Source organism: Pyrus communis, chromosome 8, assembly GCF_041283825.1.
Source record: "Pyrus communis isolate YQ-2024b chromosome 8, ASM4128382v1, whole genome shotgun sequence".
Taxonomy (NCBI): domain Eukaryota; kingdom Viridiplantae; phylum Streptophyta; class Magnoliopsida; order Rosales; family Rosaceae; genus Pyrus; species Pyrus communis.
In genome coordinates, this window is record NC_142572.1 from 14,680,325 (window position 1) to 14,705,558 (window position 25,234).

General features: G+C 38.3%; 2 protein-coding genes and 1 long non-coding RNA gene across 7 annotated transcripts; 1 reads left to right on the plus strand and 2 right to left on the minus strand.

Annotated features, from left to right (window-relative positions):
- Nucleotides 1-3,823: 3,823 nt before the first annotated feature.
- LOC137717973 (uncharacterized) lies at nt 3,824-6,660 on the plus strand. Of its 2 annotated transcripts, none has more exons than XM_068457498.2 (2): nt 3,824-4,133; nt 4,817-6,660. In XM_068457498.2, the coding sequence occupies exon 2, from the start codon at nt 4,873-4,875 to the stop codon at nt 6,121-6,123; it is 1,251 nt and encodes a 416-aa protein (XP_068313599.1). In that variant the 5' UTR covers nt 3,824-4,133; nt 4,817-4,872; the 3' UTR covers nt 6,124-6,660. The 2 variants fall into 2 exon arrangements, with proteins under 2 accessions (XP_068313599.1, XP_068313600.1); XM_068457499.2 differs by having other exon boundaries at nt 3,826-4,128.
- Nucleotides 6,661-9,949: 3,289 nt separating this feature from the next.
- On the minus strand, nt 9,950-14,497 carry LOC137718777 (uncharacterized). 2 transcript variants are annotated; one of them, XM_068458310.2, is made up of 6 exons: nt 14,318-14,497; nt 11,420-12,619; nt 11,240-11,290; nt 11,060-11,158; nt 10,656-10,820; nt 9,950-10,317 (listed from the first exon to the last, which is right to left on the minus strand). In XM_068458310.2, the coding sequence occupies exons 2-6, from the start codon at nt 12,608-12,610 to the stop codon at nt 10,144-10,146; spliced, it is 1,680 nt and encodes a 559-aa protein (XP_068314411.1). In that variant the 5' UTR covers nt 12,611-12,619; nt 14,318-14,497; the 3' UTR covers nt 9,950-10,143. The 2 variants fall into 2 exon arrangements, with proteins under 2 accessions (XP_068314411.1, XP_088554685.1); XM_088698559.1 differs by lacking the exon at nt 14,318-14,497 and adding an exon at nt 13,650-13,771.
- Nucleotides 14,498-19,251: 4,754 nt separating this feature from the next.
- LOC148695157 (uncharacterized) lies at nt 19,252-21,234 on the minus strand. 3 transcript variants are annotated; one of them, XR_015965740.1, is made up of 3 exons: nt 20,781-21,234; nt 20,556-20,680; nt 19,252-19,505 (listed from the first exon to the last, which is right to left on the minus strand). It is a non-coding gene; the product is annotated as an uncharacterized LOC148695157 (long non-coding RNA). The 3 variants fall into 3 exon arrangements; XR_015965741.1 differs by having other exon boundaries at nt 20,189-20,680; XR_015965739.1 differs by having other exon boundaries at nt 19,252-20,680.
- Between the last annotated feature and the right edge of the window lie 4,000 nt (nt 21,235-25,234).

The window sequence follows — 25,234 nt, forward strand, 5'->3', positions numbered from 1 at the left end:
AGTTAAAGAATGGAATGCATTGCCCTATAGTGTTGGTTATTTTCTGGTCCCTAGCTAATAACTTGGCCCCAATTTCAGTTAAAGTGATTGTTGCAAAGTAGCGAAGGCATTGATTATCATACATTGATAGATACTGCAACACTATATGAGTTCCTTGCCTTAGCCTATAATGTCGAGTTTAACTAGCTCAGTTGTTAGCATGTATCTATTGTAAGTCCAGTTATATGTGTCTTAGAGAAAGATGAAGTTTGAAGAAGTTGTTGACGGTAAATCCCACGAAGGGTAATCCCATGTTAGAGTAGGTAAATCCCACGAAGGGTAATCCTACATAGATGTTGATTTTCTGTTGTTGAAATTTGTGAAGGCTGATGCCATTGTTAAGAGAAGATTTTGGTAAAATTTATAAAGGGTGATCCTGTGCTACTATAGTTAAGGCCGATGCCAACTATAGTTTGTTAATTTTCTATTTTTGTAAATATTAAAGGCCGAAGCCAATGTTGAATGAGATTATTGACGGTGAATCCCACAAAGGGTAATCTCGTAAGAAATTGTTATAACCGGCATGAGGGTGTGCTATGACTCCTTTATAGAAAACTGTTATTTGATTGAAATTCATGTCTGAGGCAGAGAAATATTGGGTGGCATGACTTCTGGATATGTGCAGCATAATTCTTTTCAAAAATCCTAGTTTGTATGCTGCAGTGAAGCAATGAATATATAATTTGAGAAAAAAGGAATCATATTTTGAGTGGAACACATCACTTCCACAGGTTACTATACAATATTGGAGACCATTCGATTTTTGAGAAGATTAATGCATGATGACAATCAGATGAGTAACATGTTTTGGTATTGGCAAGTTTGAAAAGATGATACAGGGTTCTATTTTGCAGTAGTTGGATTTGTACATTTCTATGGTTTCAGATGCTTTCAAGCTAGTTGTGCAAATTTCCTTGTCTTCATCAATCTAATGTAGTGAATATCTTATTGATGTGCATCATAATTGTTTGGAATCATTCAGTTTTGGAATTTGAGAACCAAAGGTTGCAGAGATGCAAAGATAAGACAAAAACATTGCACTCTGATGATATAGGATCACTTTGATGGGCGGTGTTTTTATAATGGGTTTGCTTCTTGTTGAGTTTTGTTTCTGATATGGTAAGGTATGATAGTATGAATATGGATGTGGACGGGACCTCTTCAACTCTATTCTCTTCTTCACGTGCGTTTAGTTTGAGCATTGGGGTATCTGCCATGTGGCTGCCTACTCCAGTGCCTTGTAGGAGGATCTTCTTTTGGGCTTAGCCTCGTGTAGACGCTTCGCCTAGAATGTCCTAAGTGCTCATCAAAGTGTGGACCAAACCTCGAATGCACATTGACTCGTGAGCCGAGTCGGGAATAAACGATTTTCTAAGCATTTAGATGGGAGAAGACATTTTCCCGATGACCCAAATGAGAATGCACACTACCTGAACACGATTCATGGTGAGCTGACTGGTTATTTGCCTTGTCATCGCTGGAATAAGTCACGTTATTCTGCCCTTATTTTGCTTCGAGACACTTCATCTGGGGCGCGCTGCATCTCAATGTGCTCAAGAAGATGGTTCATCAAGGTGGTCTGTTGCACGAGGTCGCTCATCAAATTGATGACCTGCTGGGGCAGATAGTGCTCGCCATTTGGATTGGAAAAGTCTGGATAATGGACGTCTCTATGTGTGGTGGAAGTGTAGTAGACTGCAAGTACAAAGCTTGAGCCTGGAGCAGACATTCTTGTAGAAAAATGGGGCGAAAATAACCCTAAATGGATCGCGGAACCAATGGTCTGAATCTAGATCGCCGGAGGTAGCCTCAAGTTGGATTGGGCCGAGGTCCAGGTCGTCGAAGTAGGTCGCAGAGAGGGCCAACCTGACTGGGTGGTCAGAGCGTGTGGCAGCTGGCTTTGGGCCTGCATTGTGCGCTGGGCCATGGCTTGTTCCTCGCAAGCTTAGGCTCGGTTTGTAGTAGGCTGGGCTCGGCTAGCAGCGAGCTAGGCTTGGGTCGTCTGCCCGTGGGCTGCTTCTGCTGGTTGGGCTAACTCTACTAGGTTCTAGTAGGCCTGGGCTTGGGCTTGCTGGACGGTAACTAAGGCTGTTGTAGTGGGCTGGGTTTCCTGCCCTAAGCTTGATGTGGCAGCTGCCATGTTGTGGGCCTCCTACCTTTAGGTCATGGGTTCTTGTGCAATGTGGTAGGCTGCTGCAGCATGTGCCTAGGCTCCAGCTTGGGCTGTTACTATTGCGGTGGCCCTTGACGTGGCCTGCAAAGTGGTGGTCGTAGCGGTGGTAAGGCTCCGTGGCGGTGGGGCTCCTCCCACTATTGTGTTGAGTCTCAAGGATGGTCGTCGTGAAGCTTTGTCCTCGTCTCCACTCTCTGGTCCAAATCTAATTCGTCATGATTTCTGAATTTCCATTGTATCCTTTCTCCAATGATTGATCAATAAACTTTTTAGGAAAAATTAATTGATACGACGTGTGAGAAATTCAACGTCTCAGAAAATTCAAGAAACCAAATGCAAGAGGCTTCTTCGAGTATTTGAATCAAGCCTCAATGAAAGCACCAATTTGTCGAAGCAAATTTCCGCCATCATCAGTCTTGACGAAAATGCACCTGCAAAACAATCTACACCTTTGATCAAAGTCCTAAACCTCACGTGCCCACGATGTCACATCCTGACCCGGGCCCCCACCATATCCCGGACTCGACTCTACCGTAGCACGATATTGTCTACTTTGGGCCCCTATCACACCCTCACAGTTTTGTTTCAGAGAACTTCCCAGTGGGTCACCCATCCTGGGATTGCTCTCGTGCGAACTCGTTTAACTTTGGAGTTCCTACGAAACCCGAAATCAGTGAGCTCCCAAAATGCCTCGTGCTAGGTAGAGATGGGAATATACATATAAGGCTTACATGATCCACTCCCCTGAGCGATATGAGATGTTACACACGAGGTGTTTTTGGGGAGGGGGGGGAGGGTTAGGCCAATGGATCTCAGATGCCTAAGTTAGTTTCTTTAAGGAGGGTAAAGTGTTTAGGGCATTTTAGGCTAGCAAAAGCTTCTGAAATTTGGTAGAATATGGGGTATATATAAGGAAGAGGGCTAGCCATAGTGTTCAGGTTTTACTCTACACATTGCGGCATCGTATTGGCCAATGTTTATAGAGAAATATTCTCAAGATATTAAATAGAAAATAATATCTTGCAATAATGGAGTAATTATCCCTAATTGATTTAAATTGGGATTATTTACTTGAATGGAGTCAATCTTCAATTGGGAATGTATTGAAGATAAGATTTGGATAATTAATCCTTATCTTTAATGCTTACTTTTCCTTGTCAAGGGTAGGTGAGCTGTGGGCAGTCGTATTTAGCTACTAAGGTCTTTAGGGGTGTGAGCTGTGCGTGAGAGTATCCGAGGAGCCTGCCCATTTATTGAAGACAATCTTGTCTCTCTTGAGCAAAAGTCTACGTGTCGACTCTATAATTTTTGAGATTATTTTAGGCTTCACAATTTTGTTTCTAACGGAAAAACAGGACATAATGTCATCTTATGCGAGTTTAAAAAATATCCCTCCTTAAAATGTTTAAAAAATGTAGTCTCAATGCATAATTAAGTATTGAAAGTTTATACTCCAAGTGTAATTTTTCCTAAAAATAAGATTTTCAAATTCGATGTAATAAAACTTTCTAAAACACAACAAATATCGTAAAATATTGTTTGAAAAAATTGTAAATATTTACTTTTTATGAAGCCAAAAATCCAGAAATAAGAAAAAAAAAAACACGAGGCGAGACCTTGAGAGTTGAGAGAGAGAAACCGAGAAAGAAGAGAACGAGGAGAGAGAAAAAAGAAAGAAAAGAAGCGAGAGAGAGAGAGAGAGAGAGAGAGAGAGAGAGAGAGAGTATTAGCAGAAGCGATCGAGCTACACACAGAGCGGAAGTTCGAATATAAATCAGCAAACACCCAAAAAAAGAAAGCAGTCAAGAAATTTCAAAAAATAAAATTACAGAAAAGAAGCCCCGGAGAGAGAAAGCGAAAGGCAAAGCTCCGAAGTCACTGAGGTTCGATTTTTCTCTGCAATTCGTCGAAACTCGGTAAGGTCAGAGTCCAATCAATCTCCCAGAAGCCCTCTCTCATACACATTCTCCGAGCTTTTCACTATTTAATTTCTCTTTTTTTTTTTTTTGGCGCTTCATTGCGCTTTATTTTTTTCGCTTCGAATTCGATTTTCCTGCAATTCGAGCTCCGTTTCTTCAACTTCAATCCGCCCAAGTTACTGATCTTGTTCCCCCGACTTCAAATTTCGCGTCTTGAAGTTGAAGCTTGCGAATTGGGGGAAATTAAATTCTGGGTTCGGATTGGCGGGGTGGTGTAATTCAAGTTTGAGAGGAGTTCGAACCGCTTTTTTTTATGATTCGAAGTTAGGGTTTTTTATTTGTGATGGTTTTTGACTAATTAAGCTTGATTGTGTATAGTTTTGTTGGGATTTATCGAGCTTTGGTACTTGGTTTGATCTCTAGGGTTTTGGGATTGAGAAGATGGGATTTGGGTTTGCATTGTATTGTTTGTGGGTTAGGCAATTTGGGGTCGTTTGGAAACAGGGTTAACCGAATTTGGATTCGAGTTTGGGGGTTTTGGGTTTTTTTTATTTGGTGGATGGTTTGCCTTTGTTTGTCGGGATATGCAGAGTTTGGAGGATTGATTTGCAATGAATGATATGAAGGAGTGCAAATTCTGGGTTTTCTGGAAACAGTAGTAACGGTAATTTGTCTTCTGGTGCAGTTTTGGGGGGGATCACTTGTTTCTTGTGGATGGTGTATGAATCTGTTTCTTGAGAAATGCAACCTCAGCAGTTCTCTAGAATTGATTTGGGTGATCTGAAAGCACAGATAGTGAAGAGGATTGGGGCCGAGAGGTCAAAGCGGTATTTTTATTACTTGAATAGGTTGTTGAGTCAGAAGCTGAGCAAGAAAGAATTTGACAAGTTGTGTTACCGGGTGCTCGGGAGTGAGAACTTGCCACTGCACAATCATTTTATACGGTCAGTCTTGAAGAATGCATGCCATGCAAAGACCCCTCCACCAGTCTTTTCATCGGTTCCTGCAAAACCTGGGATACAAGCTGCAAACAGTTCTCTAAGTAGAGAAGATGGGCAGGAACAAAGCCTATTTCCGCATCAAAATCAAAATGTACCTGGTTGGTCGAATGGGGTATTGCCGGTGTCCCCACGAAAGGGTAGGTCCGGGATACGCGAACGGAAGCTAAGGGATAGGCCAAGCCCACTTGGACCAAATGGGAAGGTAGATAGTGCAGCACATCATTCCACGGGTTTAGAGGATAATGGTGGTAAGGTTATTGTGGAAAACGGGGATGTGCATCCATTTGATTATCAGAGACCAGTGCGACATCTTCAACCTGTTGCTGAGCTACCTGAGAGTGAAAGAGATGGTGCAGTTGGGGAAAGACCACGGATACACAGCAAAGACCAGGCTGACTTAGCTGTTATTGATCACGAGGAAGAGGGAGAACAATCAAACCGCTTGAGTTTCTCAAGAAGTCCTGTACTTGCGCCCCTGGGGATCCCGCTCTACCCAGCCAGCGTAGGTGGGGCCCGCAAAGCTTTTCCAGTTGGTAGCAGCTGTGATGTTGTTAGCCATTATGACAGTGGGGGATTGTCCGATACGGAAACACTTAGAAAACGCATGGAGCAGATTGCTGCAGCACAGGGTCTTGGTGTAGTTTCTACAGAATGTGCCAATATGCTGAATAATGTGTTGGATGTATACTTAAAGCGATTGATTAGATCCTGCGTTGAGTTGGTGGGAGCAAGGTCTACACCAGAGCCAAAAAAGAATGCCGCACCAAAGCAGCAGCCGCAGCAGCAGATTCAAGGAAAAATTATCAATGGCATGTGGCCAAGCAATCACATGCATATGCAGAGCAGCACTGGGCCTGTGGATGAGCAAAGACCTCAGTGTTCAATATCTTTCCTTGATTTTAAGGTTGCAATGGAGCTAAATCCACAGCAACTTGGAGAGGATTGGCCGTTGCTGCTGGAGAAGATTTGTATGCAAGCATTCGAGGAATGAAAGATCCTTGTGAAGATAAATTTCTCCCAAAGTTGTGGTTGGGTCGGTCTGTTCTGGTTCAAAGGTCCTGGGATCACAAGTTACTGGAGATCATTGGTTCAAATAATTGTAATCTCATTGCCAGGACGCACCAGATGGTTCCTAAGTGGGTAAAGTTCCGGGTATTGCACGGGGAAATCATCTGTTTGAGCATCAAATGTCTGTAATTGCTTGCTGCGGAGCCAGGACTGATCCACAATTATCTAACTGCAACCGTTCAAGGGTGTTTCAAATTGAATCCCCATGTTTGGTTGTTCTGTTGTATGTGTAACATAGATGCTGCTGTGTTTGCTACTGCTCCAGACCTCATGCTTTCGTGTAATTGCAGCCAGTGGAGAAAATATAAGAAAATTTTGCAGGGATACTGTTCTGTTGCTCGGTGAGAGGTATAATTGCTTGTGTAAGAGCTGCAGTATCCTCTGTATGTACTTTAGAATCTTAGAATTGATTTAAATTTCAATATCAATAACACATCGACATCAATTGAGTTGTCCTTGATTGCATGAGTTTAACGATAGTGTTCATAAATGACACTCAAAAGTATTTATCTGCCAAATTATCGTTCTCTGCTCATCTGTTCTAGTTGACATCTGTTAATGTATATATAACCATTGACCATGTAAAACAATTGTTGTGGTTATATTTCTGCATGCACACCGAAACACAATATTTCTAATTACTGTAATTTTTTTTCCTGTTAATTCTGATGTCTGGTTTAAATTTGACAATTTTCTAGTGTTCCGACCCAGCTTGTTAAATTTAAAGCGGCAGATTGAGCTTCATCATGAGGAATATAAGCAAAAAATTAGAAGTATAAGGAGAAACAAAATGAGTGAAGTCTATATAAATATAACTAAATCAAATGAAAAGAGGAACAGTTGTTAATGTGCAAATCTTTGGCATGATTCAAAACTTATCTGATTCGGGTTGTTACGAGTAAACCCGCTACTATATTGATTTACGTTGCAGTATCATGCTGCAGATGAAAATAGTTCTATGAAGTGTATGAGATATATAATATAGCATTGGGCGTGTACTCAAAGATGAAGAAATCGCACATCTTTGGATACATTTTTGGTATGAATTCTGGAATTACGCACTCCTCTCACAGGTATGGAAATTGATTCCTGGATTATCGCTTTGTATGTCCCATGCGTTCTCTTTCTTTTCCATTTCATCAGTCATATAATCCTTGCTTGTCAATATGCATTTGTCTCATCACCATTTCTGGCTTCTTTTCTCATACTATTTTTGGACCAGGTTTCTTAAGTACTGTTGTTTTCCAAGCCTGAATTTGAAGTTCCGATCCATCGTTGTAAATTAAATTTGGTATTTCCTGTTCTGATGGATCAGTTCAGATTTGTATTTTCTGGCGAAACGGATTAGAAATTTGGTCAGTGAGTTTTACAAATTGCATGAATCTGAGGGTTACTTTTCTGCATCTTTCATATTTTTTGGTAAACTAGTTTTCTGCATCTTCATTAAACAACTGTTCTGCAATTCCTAGGAAGCTTCAGATTCATACGAAGCAGAACCTAGTTCTTGGTTGTTAACCGTCTATCTTGGTTATTGTATCTTTGACCTCTGTTCTAACGGCTAAAACCCCCGGAGTATAATTTGTCTGTTATAAACAATGAAAATCCAATCATTTGTTCTTTTGGGAAAATGGAGCAAAAGCAGAATCCCTTGGTTTCTTCAACAGATTTGATGTGACTGTTGGGATCATATTCATAGGTCACTTGTCTTCGGAACTGTTGTCGTTGGTTGTTTTTTATGGGCCCCGACACATCCTAGGACTTACGTCACAGCTGCTGCAAGGTTTTCGGTGGAATGGAAAAAACCAGTGTGAGATATTTGTGGCTTCATTTGACAGAACCGGATCCCCTCAAGATCCAAAGGAACTGAGTCCACTCATCAAATGATCCGGACTATTGAAATTTAATTCAACGGTTACAAACAAGGAGCCATCTAAAAGTTATAATAATTGTAACCGTTAGATCAAATTTCAATAGTCCGGATCATTTGATCCTTGAGTTTAGTTCCTTTGGATCCGAAGGGGATCCGGTTCCTCATTTGATGTCAGAGACCATGGTTATATGGGAACCTGGAAGCTCATAGAAACCTTCAGTTATTGCATTTCCACAGTGGATAAAAAGGTTCTGGAATTTTTTTCTGAAATGACGTTCATATGATTTGCATGCTCCTTTTGAACTTTGGGCTGTGTCTTTTTGCATTATTCATCTTATGTTGTTTTTTCTTATGCAACGTGTCGCACACCTCTCTATTTGTTTCTCTCTTCGCATGACTGCAAACATTTTAAGGTGCTTGAGATACTTTGAGATTTTTAACTATAGGTCTTAATTTTTGTATTTTTGAACAAAGTTTTAACAGTTAAAACATTCCAAGTATGCAATACTATGGAGTACCGTAGAAAATCACCACATGACTAACCATGCGATGAAAGAGAGAAAGAGAAGAGGGTATACAACATGGGATAGGTTACTATGACTTAGGTTTTCTTCACCGTTTAATTTATTGGTTATGAGTAATTTATGTGGATCTATTCTAATAAAGAATTAAAAATTTCTTGAGTACAACAATAATTTCGAGTTCTATTAAATTTAACTACTGGACGTGCACTCAAGAATTCTAGAGAATTTAACGGGTCGACCCAAGTCGCATAAAAGGACAAGCATGAGCATGTACTTAAACATACAAACAAGTACAATATGGGACCAGTGAAGTGCTGGCAGCAGTTTGGATTTTGGAACATCAAATGTTGGCTTTATTTGCATGCAACATTTCTGGGCAGTACCAAAGTCGACTGATCCTTCCCATGCTTGCAGCTGTGTCTTCCCTAATTTTGGGAACAACGGAAACCGAATTTTAGGATCCAATTCTTTCCCATGTCACTTGAGCAAACACTCGACGGTGCCAAAATTGTTCTGTTGGAGCGGAACATGTCGCATCTTATGATTTTAAATCTGCCACGATAGGTGGCCCTTATATCTACAAGGAGACGTCTTAGCGGTCCTTTTCGGTAGTTTACCTTTTCGAAGGGCAATGGGAGTCTAAAACAGAGTTACTCGTTGATACGATAGGTTGATTTACGCGTACCCGTCATTATAGGCATAAAATCTAATCTGAATTTGGAAATTAAAATACGAACAAGCAGCCGCGATTGTCGAAACCTTTGCGAATATTTTTTCCAATTATTCCATTCATCGGGACCACGACACCTGGTTGGACGTGGCTCAAAAACTAGCACAAGGGATGAGCCCGGGAGATAGTAACCCGGGATGATCTCCCAAAGTGTTCTGAAACAAAAGTCGTGGTGCTAGAGATCCAAAACCAACCACGCCACACTACTGCGTAGTCTCTACTTGTCAGAGTCAAGCGCCTTTACTTCGTAAACGCTATGTGAATAGGGTCTTTAAGCCCTCACCGAGCATCTAGTTCAATCAACATACGTTTAAAATAAAAAATTGAAGCCTATAGCCATTTCAGCCTTACTCCCTATTCTGTTGAATATGAAGTCCGTGGGGCTGCAGGCACTATGGATCTTCTGACTCCCAATCGGATTGCCTTACCAGGTCACGCCGGTGTTGCCTGTAGGTCGTGATGTGCCTTGAGATGGCCGTCTCCAGTCCCCCCGCCAGTGGGGAATCTGCTCCCAGGTCGTCGCTCTGCTGCGATCATTGCCAGAAACAGTTGGGAAAAATAAAAATTCCAATATTTCGAGCATCGAAATGATGGCAACTAAACTGAAAACCGAAAAAGAAACACGTTTGTAGAAACAGCACCACTTTGTATGTATTCACAGTTCCACAAGTGAATGCAGATTCCGGCTGTAAGACCAACAGCTTGGATTTATTAGTTGAATGGGACAAGATGAAAGAGAATCGATATGTACATCGAAACAGTAAAATTCAAAAGAAGAAAGATGATGAAGTTTCTCCTCCAAATGATTTAATGACTGAATTATGTGGAGGGTGGCGAGGGCGAGGGCGATGGTGCTGGAGCTGCTGCTGCTGCTGCTGCTCCTTTGCATATAGGGCACCAATTCTTAAGCCGCAGCCACTGGTTTACGCAGACAACGTGAAATCTATGCTCGCACCGCAATCTTCCAACTTCATCTCCAGCCACGTACTCTTCCTGTAAAAAAGATAGACCGATAAGCATTACTCTGCATCTATAGAGAGTTAGATTCAACTAGTATTACCCTAAAACAAGTTTTAAGCATATCTGATTAGATCCACTATGAGCTTTATGATATGTGAAACAACATTTGGAAGCAAGCTGAGCTAGTTCTAACTTCCAACTTAACCAAGGAACAGACTTGCACTAGTGCAGGTTCAGGGTGGAGGCAACCGCTCTACATTAGCATTAAATAGTCATCGGGTGCTCAATTATCTTAAACTCAGAGGTGCTGGTACACATATTACACTTGGATTTAAAAGGGCAAAAGAAGATCAGAGCTATTGGACAAGGACCTGGCAGATACTGCATTTGACATCCGCCTTCTTCCCATCCCAGCTTACGGATGCATCTTCTTGGGGTGTAAACTGATAGATGCTTTTCCTAAGGCAATTGGACAATGCTTCTTCTGGCAATGCTGTGCTGACAGTACCCATCCTCTCTTCTAGAGCTAATAATTCCTGACATCCAAGTAGGCGAAAACCGTAAATGAAACAGATGGAGGTAAAAGGTTGCACCATTTATAGTATTTTAAACCGAGCATTAGTTGGTTATTCAAATTGATTCATTACAGAGGCACTGATGATAAAAAAAGGTTCGGATGCACCCTGACCAGGCCGGAATATTGTTCAAACATAAGGGAACAACGAGAGATACCACGGATTATATCTATGTGAAATGAATAGCAGTGCTAGCAAACCTCATATGTCATGTTGTCGATATCCAGTCTCATGTCTCTGTGCTGATCATAGAAGTTTAGGCCATTCAGGAACAAATTCGTCTCAAGAACAAGTAGTTGCTGAAATATGGAAAAAGAACAGTTAAAAGAGCAAAAATTTAAAAATGCGAACACAAAAATCTATAATAAGCTAATAACAACCTCAAATGTTAGCTCTTCATCGTGTTCAATTCTCTCAAGTGCTAGCAATACCTGCAAAATTGTTTGAAATAAACAGATTAAGAATGACGGCACAACCATGTCAATTCTTTTGTGCTCTCTCAGATACAAGGCAACATGTTGTAAGACCACACAAATGTTCATCAAAATTTCATACAATACCTCTGCTATCCCATCCATGTTGTAGCGTCGCAGTCCATCCTGGTTCCTTAGAGAGCGGGAAAACCCAACATCTGAAGCACCAGCTCGCAGAATGCCATGTAAAGTCCCACTGCTACTGCCTGGCCGGCTATAAGAATTCAGCCGAATTAAAGGAACTTCAGCAGATGACTGTTGTGATGAACTAGAAGCATTCGAGTTGATAGACATTTCAGGTTCAGACGTATGTGGACCTGCAGAGGATCCACTGGATGACGAATTGGTTCCACTTCCTTGATTAGGAAGCAGCCTTCCCCTCGAGTGACCAGTGACAGTTCTCCGAGTCCTAACTGATGCAACACCATTGTTATCCCTGTTAGAAGGCATATTTCTACCTCTTCTTGAATCAGAAATTGAGATGCCATGGCTAGAACTGGGATTTTGTGCTAACGATGACCCATTCATTTTCTTCCCCTTAGCAGCAGAACTACTTTCTCCTTCAGAAGTTCTTTTCTTTATGGTCTCTCTCCGACCAAGGCTTGAATCTGATGATGAACAACTGGAAGGGACAACGTCAGATACTGAGTTACATCTTAGATTTCTTAAACCATTCCTGGCTGTGCTAGCCCGTGTCTGGATGGTGTTTTTAGATCCCGTAGAAACTTTAGAATCCACTATGGAATCTTGGCTGCACAATCCAGATCTCTGATTGAAACTCCTTCGAGATCTTGTATTTGATGCTAGACCAGAGCTTCCAATTTCCATCAAAGTGACTTCACTAGACACAGAATTTTGAAATTCAGGGTGAAGCCCTCTTTGAATCTTTCCAAGTGGTGGAGCGATTTCTGAAACTTCTGGATCATCCTGAACACTACTGGTTTCAGATGAATCAGTTTCCAAATTAGAAGATAGCTTTTTGCAAGGTTCTGCAATGGACTTGCTTGTGTTGCCAACACCAACGCAAGACCTCGAGGAACTTCCAATTATCTCTTTCCCACTTGACGAAGAGCGAAATACTGGCCTTGAAGGTTTGGCCTTTTCAATTTGAGCACTTTTTACAGAGTTCAATCTTCCACTACATCCCAGCCGGCTACAGAGCTGAGCATTGCGGTCTCTATTGGGGGTTTCCCTTAAACCAAGACCAGATCCCTTTTTAGAGACGAGCCCATCAACAGCTCTTTTACCAGAATACTCATCCATGTATGTTGATCGCATGTTTCAATTCTGTAAGAACGGTAACAAAAAAAATTTAAGATTTTCGATGCCATTTTCAAAGTAAAATGACAACAATTTCCAAGTTCCATGAAGAATGTTAGTGAGAGACAATCTAGATCTAGATGGTGAAGTATCATGTAAGATTCAAAGAATCCTTGGTACTCAAAATTGGCAATTTCTTTGGAAGGGGGAAAAACAAGGAAACAAGAGTGCAGACATTGCATAACTAATAGTCCTAAGAACAACTGCGATGGACAGGTTTAAACAAAACAAAATACGTTTCCTATGCAGACAATATGTTTCATGCAAGCACTAAGTCTCATATGTAGGTAAAGCTAAACACAAAAATGTTCACAGAGAAACGAGTCACTAGTTTGTCATTGCTCATGGAAAATAACAAGAATCCAATGTAAACCAAAAAGCTACAAATAATCCGCCAAAAACTCATCGCATAAATGAACAAAACTTGGAATCTGATTGAGGTTGTAATTACGACTATCTTACTAAGGTTAGATTTCAAGATTTTTTCATGACAACAAAAATTGGAGGCCAGATATATTGATGCATTTCCTCTGCTGGAAGTAATAGCCCCCACAAACAAGTTTCCTAGCCAGAGACATGGAATCCTTATTCAACTATAAAGGATAAGCCTTTCTTTCGCCTTAAAAAACCTCGACATCTGCTGCGATGAAACATTATAAGAGAATTTTGTTACTTTACCATAACCACTAGTTGATCATTCCATCATACACGATTAACTGCGCTCGATAACTATTTTGGAATTCATCATCTGTACGAATGTCTACACTACAAATATGTCCGTTATCAACAATTTTGTATCCTAAGTCAAAACCATATCACACAAATTCCAGAACTCAGAGCACTAGCAATACATGAAACATCGAAACGAGCATAATTTCTATGCAGAAGACAACATAATAGTTAAGAAAAAAGCACAAAACATGCGAAAAAACAGATGATTAGAGGCTCAAAAATGCAGGATTAAGCACTAAAAAAGCAAGAATAAGCAAATTAAGACCTCTGTCGGCATTAGTTGAGTCATTGATGATACAAAGAGAAACCCAACAACCCAAAATTTTAATTGTGTCAAAACATAAAAAGGAAGAAAAGCAAGGGTTAAAAAAAGGACTCCAGATGGCCACATGCCCCATAAAATCATCCCAAAAAAGTGGCCACAAACCCCTTTTTTCTTGAATTATTCTCCACACAATGATCCTATTTTCTATTTTCATCAAAGACTCTCTCCCCGTGATTTAAGGACTTGAAAGAAAAAAAAAAAAAAAAAAAAAAAAAAAGCTGAATTTCCTGAAAAATAAAAACCAGTGAAAAGGAGGGAAAAAAATGTTTATCATGATTTCTCTTCCATATATTCCCACAAACCAAACAGAAATCTACACTTTTGGACTTGAAAAGTGCTTAGTTTTTATTGATAAGGAAGAAAACCAAGCTGGAAAAATTGATCAGAATTCCTCACCAAAAATTATAATTTTGAAAAAAAATTAAAAAAGTTTGGAGGCAGAAGGAAGCAAACCCAGTAGCTATCCAATACCAAAAACGATAATCAGAGATAAAACCCAGATGGAGAAATTTGAAAAATTTAGAAGAAAACCCAATACAAAACGATAATCATTGAATTTAGATTGGAGTTAAAGAAGTAAACTTGATAAGCCGAAGTTCTAATTCTACCTATTTCTTCCTCCTCTTCCTTCTTCTTCTTCCTTTGAATACCCAGAAGCCAAAAGTTGAAGCTTTTTAAGACTCTAGAGAGAGAAAGGAAAAAGGCTTTTCCTTTTAGAGAGAGAGGGAGGCAGAGAGAAGGAGGCAAGAACGCCTGTGCGAAGAGAGAAGTCCCTTGTAATGTTGGACTTCCATTTTTTTTTTATATATATATATATATTTTTTAATTTTTTTGGAGTTAATTTCTTTCCAGCTTTGGAAGCTTAACTGGAACAAACAACAGCCAAAGTGTAGTGCCGTCCGGATGAGAAAGTGAATTCGGAGATATGTGAGTCGTTGGATCATAGAAAAGGTCAACGATCGACGGCTGCACAGGATCAGCCGCCGGCCAACCTCATACTATTTTTTCTGCTGTGGCCATTCTTTAATTGTTGTAATTAAGATTGTTTTATTTATTTAATTATTTTTCAGGTCCAAGTAAATTAGAATCCACCTTGAGGTTGAAGACTTGAAGTGCGTCTCTGTCACTTTGCTTATCAGATTGATGGTTTTTATGTATGTGTGAATAAGTGAGTCGACTTATGTGGATGAAAACTACATATTCATATACAAATACACTATCTATCCATATAATAATTTTACTAACTCGTAACCGATTGAGCGTTAATGTACATATAACTTTATTTTATGTCAAATCAAATTAAATACAAAAATTATGTTGAAAGAAATTTGAAAATCTAACATATTCTTTTACATGAAAAATATTCTTATGAGTCGAAGTAAGAGTGCAACAAAAAATAAGTATAAGCGATTTAGATTAAAATCTGCACAAAAAATTAGTAGGAGTACCATAAACTAACAATTGAGAGAAAAGTTGAGGTCTTAGTTGATCTCGAGCTCGAGGTTTGTAATAGGCTGGGCATTTTAGAAGAGAGAAAAATAAAACCAAATGAAGCTGCTTGGTTTGGTTTGGTTTGGTTTTTTTTGTTTTTTTTTTTTTTTTTTTTTTTGGTTTTTGGTGGTTAAGTTGAATCGCACCGACCTTAATTGTTTTGGCAATCGGTTTCGAAAATTCTTAAGGTGCTGTTAACCAAACTAATTTGCATATATTTAATTTTATTTCTTATCACAATTAATATGTGTAGTAACATAAATGGTTAGTTATTTACGAGTTACCGTGTTTCCACCAACTGAAAACAAAAAATGATTAGTTTCTTCTTTGGCTGCTTCATTTGTGCTTTCATTTGAGCAATCACTCGTATTGATGCTACATTCTATAGCTTTTCTAAGAGAAATTTGTTATGTATTTTCATTTTCACACAAACCGAGAACCGACCCAAACCAAGCAGCCACTGTCAGTTAATCGACCTGATCGGTTTTAGACACAACTTGGTCGATTTTAATTTGCAATTTTGACCCAACCGACTAGATTGGTTTGGTTTCGATTTTGAAACAGACCCAAACCAACTCACGCACACCCTTAATTTGTGTATAGAATTCTACTAGAAATTGAAAATCCTAATTGGCCAAGAAGATATAGAGATAAATATTAATCCAATAGGAAAAACGAACTTGAAACCTTATTGGACAAGAAAACACGTAATTATCAAAAAAATTAAACCCTTTTTTTTAAGCAACTTGGGAGAAAAACTTGAAATGTCTTCAAATATTTGACAACGAATTGTGTTCAACATCTACCATTATTCTTATTAGGAGGGTTAATAACGATCGTAGTAGTACCTTTCCTCTTTTTTGTTTGTTTCATGTATATCTAACATATATTTTCCTTTTACATAAGGGTAAGTCTTCAATAGTAATTTGACTTTATATTCATTAGACTGAAAATTGAGTAAAAATCTTGAAAAAAAAATTAGTAAAAATAGTATTTTCTCAAATCAATTCTGATTGTTTATCATGCGTAATGCTGAGTAGTCTGGACTCTTGAAGAAAAATTGTTAAATCAGACAAATAAATTTAACATTTTTCCTAGAGATAGGTTCGGTACGGTTACCGTACCAAAGCCCCCGTACCCATTACCATACCAAATGTTTGTTTTGACAAAATCCATTACCATTACCGTGCCAAACTTTCAGTATGCCAAATAGTTTGGTTGGCATGGTATGGTAATGGTAATTGTCACTTTGTTAAACATATATATATTTATAGCACATTAAACATAGTTATGGCATGGTAAGTGACAAAATCATCTTGTTTGAAGACATGGTTATGACGCTTGGCAATGGTGAACCCAACTATTTTTTACTTACAACATCCAGATCGCACCTACTCCTTCCGTATTGCAAGAAGGTTCATAAACCCAATTAACCTTAAAACAAAACCAATTACAAAATCAATTAACAGAGATGGATGAGTGTGGAGTCAACGGCAGAATGGGAAAGTGTTCAAACAGAGAGAACCTGAGTTACTGAAGGGTTTCTTTTCTTTGCCTTTTTCTTTTGTCATTAGTTAGGTCAAGCAGGGGATCGAACCAAACAAATATTATAGATAATATTATATGCATATATGTTATATAAGTTATAAATCCACATTATTATATTTTTTGATACGGTACGATAATGTTGTGGTAATGGTATTGAATACCAAAATTGTACCATACTTTTTGGTTTGGTCCAATACCATGCCATTATCAATTGGCACAAAATTGGTATTGTACAGTTGGTAATTCGATTGGCATGGTAATTTGGTAATAAAATCCATCCCTAATTTTTCCCGGTAACTAGATTATTTTACCTTTATTTTAACTCAAAATATTTAATATGCAAGTAATTTTTTTTTAATTAAATACGATACTACTACTTTAAGCTACGATTAATAAGTCATTTAGTACTATGATTTAATATTTTTCTTCATTTGTAAGTGTGAGGCTGTGCTCGAATCAAGCTTGATTCTTGTTAACGGTTTGTACTATATCAAATTAATATAGCATGCCCATTGTAAAGATAAGCTCAAACCATCACATTTTATTGAAATATATCGTTATATATAATCTACATTAAAAAAGAAAATTTGTTGAAATACAAACTCAATGACTTGAAGCAAAAAACTCTAACCACCAATTTATTCACAAAATTTATTCACAAGTTAATTGGATTGGAAGTGTTGTGCATTTTATTTGCGACTCACTCATTCATTAGATAATTGTTTTTCATAAGGAGATGAGGATAATCGAACTAATCCCTAGATTCCAGGGTCAGAGATTTGCTTGGTAAGGACAAAATAGACGTCCATTTAAATTGAGTTTAATGAATCAAAATTAAAAAATAAATAAAAAGAAAAGAGAATTTGAGTACACAAGGTTTTTATCTACAAAAACAAAGCCCGTGAATTTGTCAAGGATCGAATCCACAGAGTCTTGAAACTTGAAGGGATAATTTGCTGAGCATGATGTTCTTTATATTTGTGGATCCACACACTCATCACTTTTTTCACCCCCAATAATATATTTGTTTTACTTTTTTTTTTTCACTACATTTTAAAGGATATCTGCCATTTCCACGAAAATACTTTTTTTTTAGGGGGTAAAAACGAAAATACATTTTCAAAGAAACTATTTTCATGTAATTTTGGATTTTTGTTTTGACCAATGATAAGATAATTGGCCAATGAGGGTTGACTTAGTTGGTAAGGTCTCTGACATGTAATTCTCATCAAGGTTCAAGTCTTGCTATTTGAAGTTCTCGTTAGTGCACAATCTATAGATTCCTAAGCATATCGGTGAGCAATGGCACCTTCCTACATAAATCTATACCAATGACACCTAGAGTAAATCCTTCCTACTCGAGATTGTAGGTATATCCTAGGGCTAGTGGTGAAAGTAAATAATCTCCTCATAAACTTTTTGTTACAAAAAATTGTAAACTAAATTCATCTTAACAGTGCTAGGAATTCAAACTTGACAACTTGGCTAAGCTTCGAATGCAATTTCAAATTTTTTTTCAAGTCTTTTGGTTATTTTGGAGAGATTTTTCAAACCTGACATGTGTCCTAATTTAAGTGAAATAGTAACATTACGTGGTCGTGCTTTTAGTATATTGAAAAATTGCTCTTAAAAATAAGACATATCAATTATATTATTCACCCACATTATAATACGTGTAATGATATCTACGTGATAAATTCATGTTGTTACAGTTAAGAATTTCTCCTTATTTCGGTACTAAGGCCTGGTTTGGTACTGAGGTGATTCTGAAAAAAGCTGGTATAAAAAAAAGCTAGGAGCTGTTTTTGTGTTTAGTAAACATTCAGCTTTAGCTTTTTTTTCATAGTTTTGGGTGAAAAACTGTGAAAAAAAAAGCCAAAAACAAGAAGATGCGAAACCCAGCTTTGAAAAACCGATTTTTTTTCACATTTATTTTACATAAAAGTTTACCAAACATTATAATACTGCTTTTTTTTTTTTCAAAAGCACTTTTACAAAAAATGTTTATCAAACACTTTGTCGCTTTATTTCATAATTGCTTATTCTCATAGCACATTAGAATCAGTTTTTTTTCAAAACACAGTAATACCAAACCAGCCCTAAATATATGACATCATTCCATGCAATTATTTTGAAAAATCACAGCACATAAATTGAAGCTACTTGTTTGTATATGATTGTGACGTTTTGCTTGCACATCTTTCACGCGTTCAATTTCTATTTGCATCTTTCCCTCGTCCATCGTAATAATAACAATAATAAATTACACAACGAAAAAGGTAAAGGTAGCTTGCCCTAAATAAATACACGTACTGTCTCTCCATCTTAATTTTTTATTTTAGCAGATCTGTTCTGTTTAACTTACGTCTTTGCTGCAACATTACACTTGTAACTTGTTCATGGATATTTTATGCAGGGCCTGCATGAAATGTGACACATCCCGACCCGGGAAAGTCAAAGCATGCTGACCATCATCATGAGATGACGTAATCAGAAGGGAAAGTAATGTGAAAAAGTGAATAAATTTAAAACTAATTGGAACTAATTATACCAAGCTGTGAAAGAGTGCGCAAGTCGTGGGAATAACCGAACTACAATTATTCAAAGCTTACAAGACAGTACGACTACCAAAGAGTAGTCAAAGCAACTAAAGTACACTTATTACACAACAGTGATAAGTTTGTACGTCTAAACTGGAGAAAATGTCAGAATTGCCGAGATTCCTCGAGTGCCACAAAAGGTACAGCTATCTAGGTCCTGTAGGGGCGAAAAACAAAGTTGAGTGGGTCAGCAAAACAAACTTATACGAAAGCCTTTATCTTTGAATATAGTAACCCCTCACCGTAAATACAAGTATAGTTTCCTTTAAAAACATAGTAAGTAAGTATGTAACCACAAATCTATAACCATATACTAACAGAATATGCCAAATCAATGATATATCAATGCCACAATAATAATAATAATAATCATGTGATAATAAAGTATAAATAGTTTGCCCATCATCTAAGCTAGCACATGAGTCGAAGTTGCATAATGCAACCTGTACGACAAGATTGAGTGTAATCAATACACTCTAGTATTACGATCACGTGAAGACTGGCACCGAGGCGCAGTCACATACGAGTCGGAATTGCCTAATGCAATTTGTACAACAAGACTGACACCTAACTTGGATCCAAGGTAAGCGAATGGTGCGGATGTGAACATATACGTGAAGGATTGGCCCTGGCCTTGGGCGGAGTACTAATACTGGGGTGCAGCAGATGAGCATGTACAAATATGTATGAATGTCATGACGGTAATATCCCAACCATATAGCAACATTTATCACATTTAATATCACAATAACGAATACTTGGCAATATAAGTGTAAACTGAAGTAACTACGCATTCATGGAAACTATAAATATGTATAGGTATAAAAACAAACTGCCTACTCATAAGTACGTCGCTGGATCGTAGCCCCCGAGCCTAGCCTGGCCCCTCAATTCCTCAAGGTATGTTTCCCCTATATGTGAAATAACTATAATAGAATTAATTAAAGCACATATACGGAAACCTAAATAAAACCCCCATAGTTTGCTCAAACCTAGGGTTTAAATACATGAAATTGATCCACTCGACGTCACGAACATCCCCAAATTTTTAGAAATAAATTTGGACCTTGCACGCACCCCACACGTTGGCCAAAGCACGGCCAGACGTGCCCCCACGCGCGGCTTAATCCTAACAGAGGCCTAATAGTCGTTAGGAATACTCCACGGAATATTCCGTTAAATCCTTAACAGAGGTTAACGGCGTTACCTGACGCCGTTAGAATATTCCGTCAACTTTGACAGAATATTCTCCTTTTTCTCCAGCGAGCCCCATCGTCTGCCGCCATCCTCTGTCGCCGGTGCCGCCGTCTGCAACTCAAATTTCGCCGATTTCTGGAAAATTTTCAAACTTGCATAACTTCTTCATTTCTCAACCATTTTCGACCTACTTTATGTGGATTTGAAGCTTATGAAGAGTAGAATCACATTATACCTGTTTGGAGTTCCAAAAGTGGATGAAGGTGGTCGGAAATCACCTCGAAAGTTCTGGCCAAAATGTGAACTCCTCGAAACTCAGTTGTTTCAACGTTGATTCTTCACCAAAACTTCACTAAGGACCTCGGGGAGTTGAATGGAAGCCTTTAAGGTTCCTAAATGCTTGTAACTCGGTCACAAGCACGTCAAACTCAAAACACTGAGTTCGGACCTCACGAGTTCGACGTTGAAAACTCGTCCATTCTAGGTTTTAAAGGTATGGTTGTGCTCGTGGAGGTGAGATGAGCACAAAGAAGTGGTTTTTAGGTTCGATCTGCAAGCTTTGAGGCTTGTTTGTGGTGTTGCAAAGAAGAAGAAAGTTTACAAGAGAGAAAGAGTGAGATATTTTCTTGCTTTTTTTTATTGGATGTTATGTAGAGGGAAAGGATGGGATTTGTGAGAGATTTGAGGGAGTTGATTGGTGAGTGACACAAAGGGAAGGACATGGGTAGGATAAATAGGAAACTAGGGATAAGTTTTCTGATTTTCTACAGTAAGAGGAAATCGAAATCTATCCGTAACAGTGTTTCTACACTAATAAAAATATCCACATACACTCGTAACAAAGTGTACAACTTAAATGTGATGTCGAGAAATAAAATAAAAGGGATATAAATACATCCACGTCACTTGCCAGAAAATGGCATAATAGTCATTTCACATACTTGGAAAGAAATTACATAGAAAACTAGGAATGGGTTGTCACAAAATGAGTTAAATTAACAAACCCTTTTTTTTTTTAAATTTATTTTAAAAGAAGAATTTAAATAAAGGTAAATTTACGTGACATTGCAGTCGTTAACTTTAAAAAGCTGTTTACTTGTTATTAAATCTGAAGTTTTCTTCTTTATTTTATTTATAAAAAAATTTAATTTACTTTTGAGTTAGGAGACGAAACGATAATTATTTTATTGTTAATTTTTATTTTATTTTTTATATTAAGATTATATTGTATTTGGTATTAGTAGACAACTTTTTTTCATTAGTGTCTCAACAATTTTCGTAACTTCAAAGACGATGTTATATGCTTTTGGAACAAGGTATGTTCTTGAGTAGTTTCCACATACTCGGTTTCCTTCTAAAAATATGTTAATAAACACCAATTTTATCAATAAAAATACATTGATTAAATTCAAATTAAATCACTACTTAACCATGAGCTGGTGGCTCAGTGGTAAAAGGTAGATTGCGAGACTTCCTTCAAATTAAAAACTAGAGGTCTTGGGTTTGGAACCCGCTATTGGTGTAGATGTCAAACTTGTGGTGAGGGGCAAGCTGAAATGCTCTTATGAGTCTTCTCGATCCTGAAATGAATGAATAACCATGACGTGTCACCGGTTATCCTTTTTTTAAAAAAAAAAAAAAAATTAAATTAAATTACTACTTGTCGCTTTAGTTTAGTGGTAAGAATTCCATGTTGTGGCCCTGGAGAACTGGGCTGGAATCCCAGCAGCCACATCTACATTATTTTTTAAATTTTATTTCTTGGTCCTTATAAGAAATAAAAAATAAAGAAAGTGAATTACTATTGGCACTCTAAAAATCTCAATTAGCACTCTAAACTTTCTATAATTAGAAAGAAAAATATACTTGTGAGGAGTGTAGAATGAAATTTTTGGAGTGCTAATAAAAACTCTGAAAAAAAAATTATTATTATTATTAATTTATATACCAAACGAACATCAAATTATGGCAGTTATTTATTTATTAAATTGCCATGTGTAGCAAGGAAAGGAAAACATCATCTCCTACCACACCACTACTTTGTGTTCCTCTTCTGAGTTAAATTAATTAAATTAAAAATGCTTAAAACCATAATATTACGAGTTGATGAAATTTCTTTTTCTTGTCGGAACGAGTTGATTAATTATTTATTTAGTTAATTTTAGTAATTGACTGCAGAAAGAGAAGCAGGATGTGCCACAAATGGACTACATAAGAGCAATTGCACTATATTATGTTTAAAATAATAAGAAGGCTTATTTATACTTATGCCCCGTAAAACTCAATATGAGTCTTATTTTGTTTCATGTAACTCAAAATGTATAACTTAACCCTCTAAAATTCAACTTATTTCTCACTTTGACCCATGCTGTCAAAATCTGGTAACGAGGGTTCTAAAGAAGAGGGAGAGGGGGTAAGGGGATTTATTCTTAGTTTAAATAATTAAAACTTGTGTTTTAAATTAATTGTTATTATTTTTAACTTCCCTTTTCCAAATGGCACCACATAGTATACTGTTCTGCAAAAAATGAGTCTCATTGGTGCAACATCACCAATTTTAACGGAATAGACATTGCATTATGGACAAAGTGAAAAATAAGTTAAGTTTTTAGAAAATTAAGTGACATAACACGAGTTATATTGAGCAAAATAAGACTTGTGACAGCCCGTTCCGGATTATTCGTATCGTAGAGGTGAAATGACGATTTTATCCCTAGTGGTTATGTTGTTTTGGGGTTTTGGTTGGCTGCATTTGGACCACACACACACACCCACACACTCATCCTCATCTTCTGCCCTATCCCGAGTCTCTCTCTTTCTCTTCTTCTTCTTACGTACAGACAAGGATCAAAGCACTTGAAAACGTTACGGATCGAATAGAAAACCATACCTTGGTGTTCGTGAGGTTCATACGAGTTCAACCATACCCATTTTAGGTAAAGAATCCTACGACTTCACATCGAACTCGAGATCCCCGATTTGGTCACTGTTCATGCATACGTGAATTGTTGCGTTTCAGGGAATTCGAAGCTTGTAGGAAGCTTGGTGAGGTCCTTAGGAAGCTCGGGGTGGTTCGTTTGAAGGTTTTGGCATCGGGATCTTGAGTTGCAAGTTTGGCCGGATTTTTCGAAGTTTCTCTGGCGAGATTCCGTGAATTTCAGGGCTTGAAAGTGGTACAGTTTTGTTCTAAGTGTTGTAAGCTTCATTTTGGTGCAAATTTCATGAAATTTGGTTGAAAAACGAGTGAGAAACAAAGATTAGAAAATTTTCCAGTTTTCCAGCGACGGCGACGGCACCTAAGATTTGCCGAAGACGGCACCTAAGATTTGCCGAAGAAGATGACGGAATATTCTGTCAATTTGGACGGAATATTCCTAAAGACATTAGGTTAACTTTAACGGAATCTGTTAGTTTTAACGGAATTTTCCTAAGGGCGTTAACTGGCGCCGTCAGCGTGCCAGGCACGTGTTTGCGAGTGGGCGGCGCGTGTAGCCGTGCCTTGGCCGGCGCGTGTAGCCGTGCCTTGGCCAGCGCGTGTAGCCGTGCCTTGGCCGGCGCGTGTGACGTCGAAAAATTATTTTAAAAATATGGGGATGTTCGTGAGGTTGAGTAGATCACGTTCCCATTTGAGCATTGTATGAGAAGTTATTACCTAGTTTTGGTTATGTGCTTTAAATTAACATTTTTATAGTTGTTTCGCATATAGGTGAGACCTATCACGAGGACGAGCGCAGTCACTCGAGGCAAGGGGGTTACGACCCTTCTACATACTAGTGAGTGGGCTTTTGGTTTTTCGTATATACCTATATACTTGTGATTTTCCCAGAAAATGAAATGAAACGTTTATATGTTTTAAATGCCATGCATTGTGTTGCCTATTTAATTATGCATTAGTAGTGGCATATATGTGCGTTTAGTGCTACGAACGCACAGGTAAATGCTAGGTAAGTTATGGTTTATGTTTGTGATTAGTAGTGATGTGTGATGCGTATAGAGCTCATAACCTGCACCCCCGGTGTTAGTGCTCCTGTCCAAAGTAGGGCATAGTCCTTCACATGATGTTCACCTCTCCCACCACACGCTCATCTTGGATCCAAGTTAGGTGCACAGTTCTGTCGTACAGACCACCATAGGTGGTTCCGACTCGTAGGTGACCCGCGATTATTCGCCCAGTCTTCACGTAATCGTAGCACTTGAGCGTATTTATTTACACCCAGTCATGTCGTACAGACCATTTTAGGTGGTTCTGACTCGTGTGCAGGTATAGTTAGTGAGATGAAGATTTGAGCTCTAGATTCAGCCGTACAAGTCACCTTAGGTGTCTCCGACTGACAGATTACATTGCATTGATTAACATTACCTAAGTTACTTACCTTTTATGTTGAGGCATTCGGCATGGCATATTTTCTGAGCATGTTTCCTATATATGAGTATATTCTTTTTTTTCTGGGAACTATATAGGCTTTACGACGAGGGGTTAGAACTTTGATAATGAAATGATTTTGAAAAGCTTTGTTTTTGCCCACTCACACTTTTTGTTTTACGCCCTTCCGGGTTCTAGTTTGAATTGCTCTTTTGGTGGCTCTCGAGGGATTCACGGCACATCTGACGGATTATCACCAGTGTAGGACCACCTCTGGGTGTGTTTAGTTGGTGTTTGTTCCTTTGGACTGCAGTAGGTTTTCTGTG

Excerpts from the sequence above, each read along its gene's own strand:
- LOC137717973 (XM_068457498.2), top strand. The coding sequence starts at position 4,873 with ATGCAACCTCAGCAGTTCTCTAGAATTGATTTGGGTGATCTGAAAGCA.
- LOC137718777 (XM_068458310.2), bottom strand. The coding sequence starts at position 12,610 with ATGCGATCAACATACATGGATGAGTATTCTGGTAAAAGAGCTGTTGAT. Across the intron at positions 11,291-11,419 it reads ACATGGATGGGATAGCAGAG|GTATTGCTAGCACTTGAGAG; the intron begins GTATTGTATGAA and ends ACAATTTTGCAG. Across the intron at positions 11,159-11,239 it reads ATGAAGAGCTAACATTTGAG|CAACTACTTGTTCTTGAGAC; the intron begins GTTGTTATTAGC and ends TCCATATTTCAG.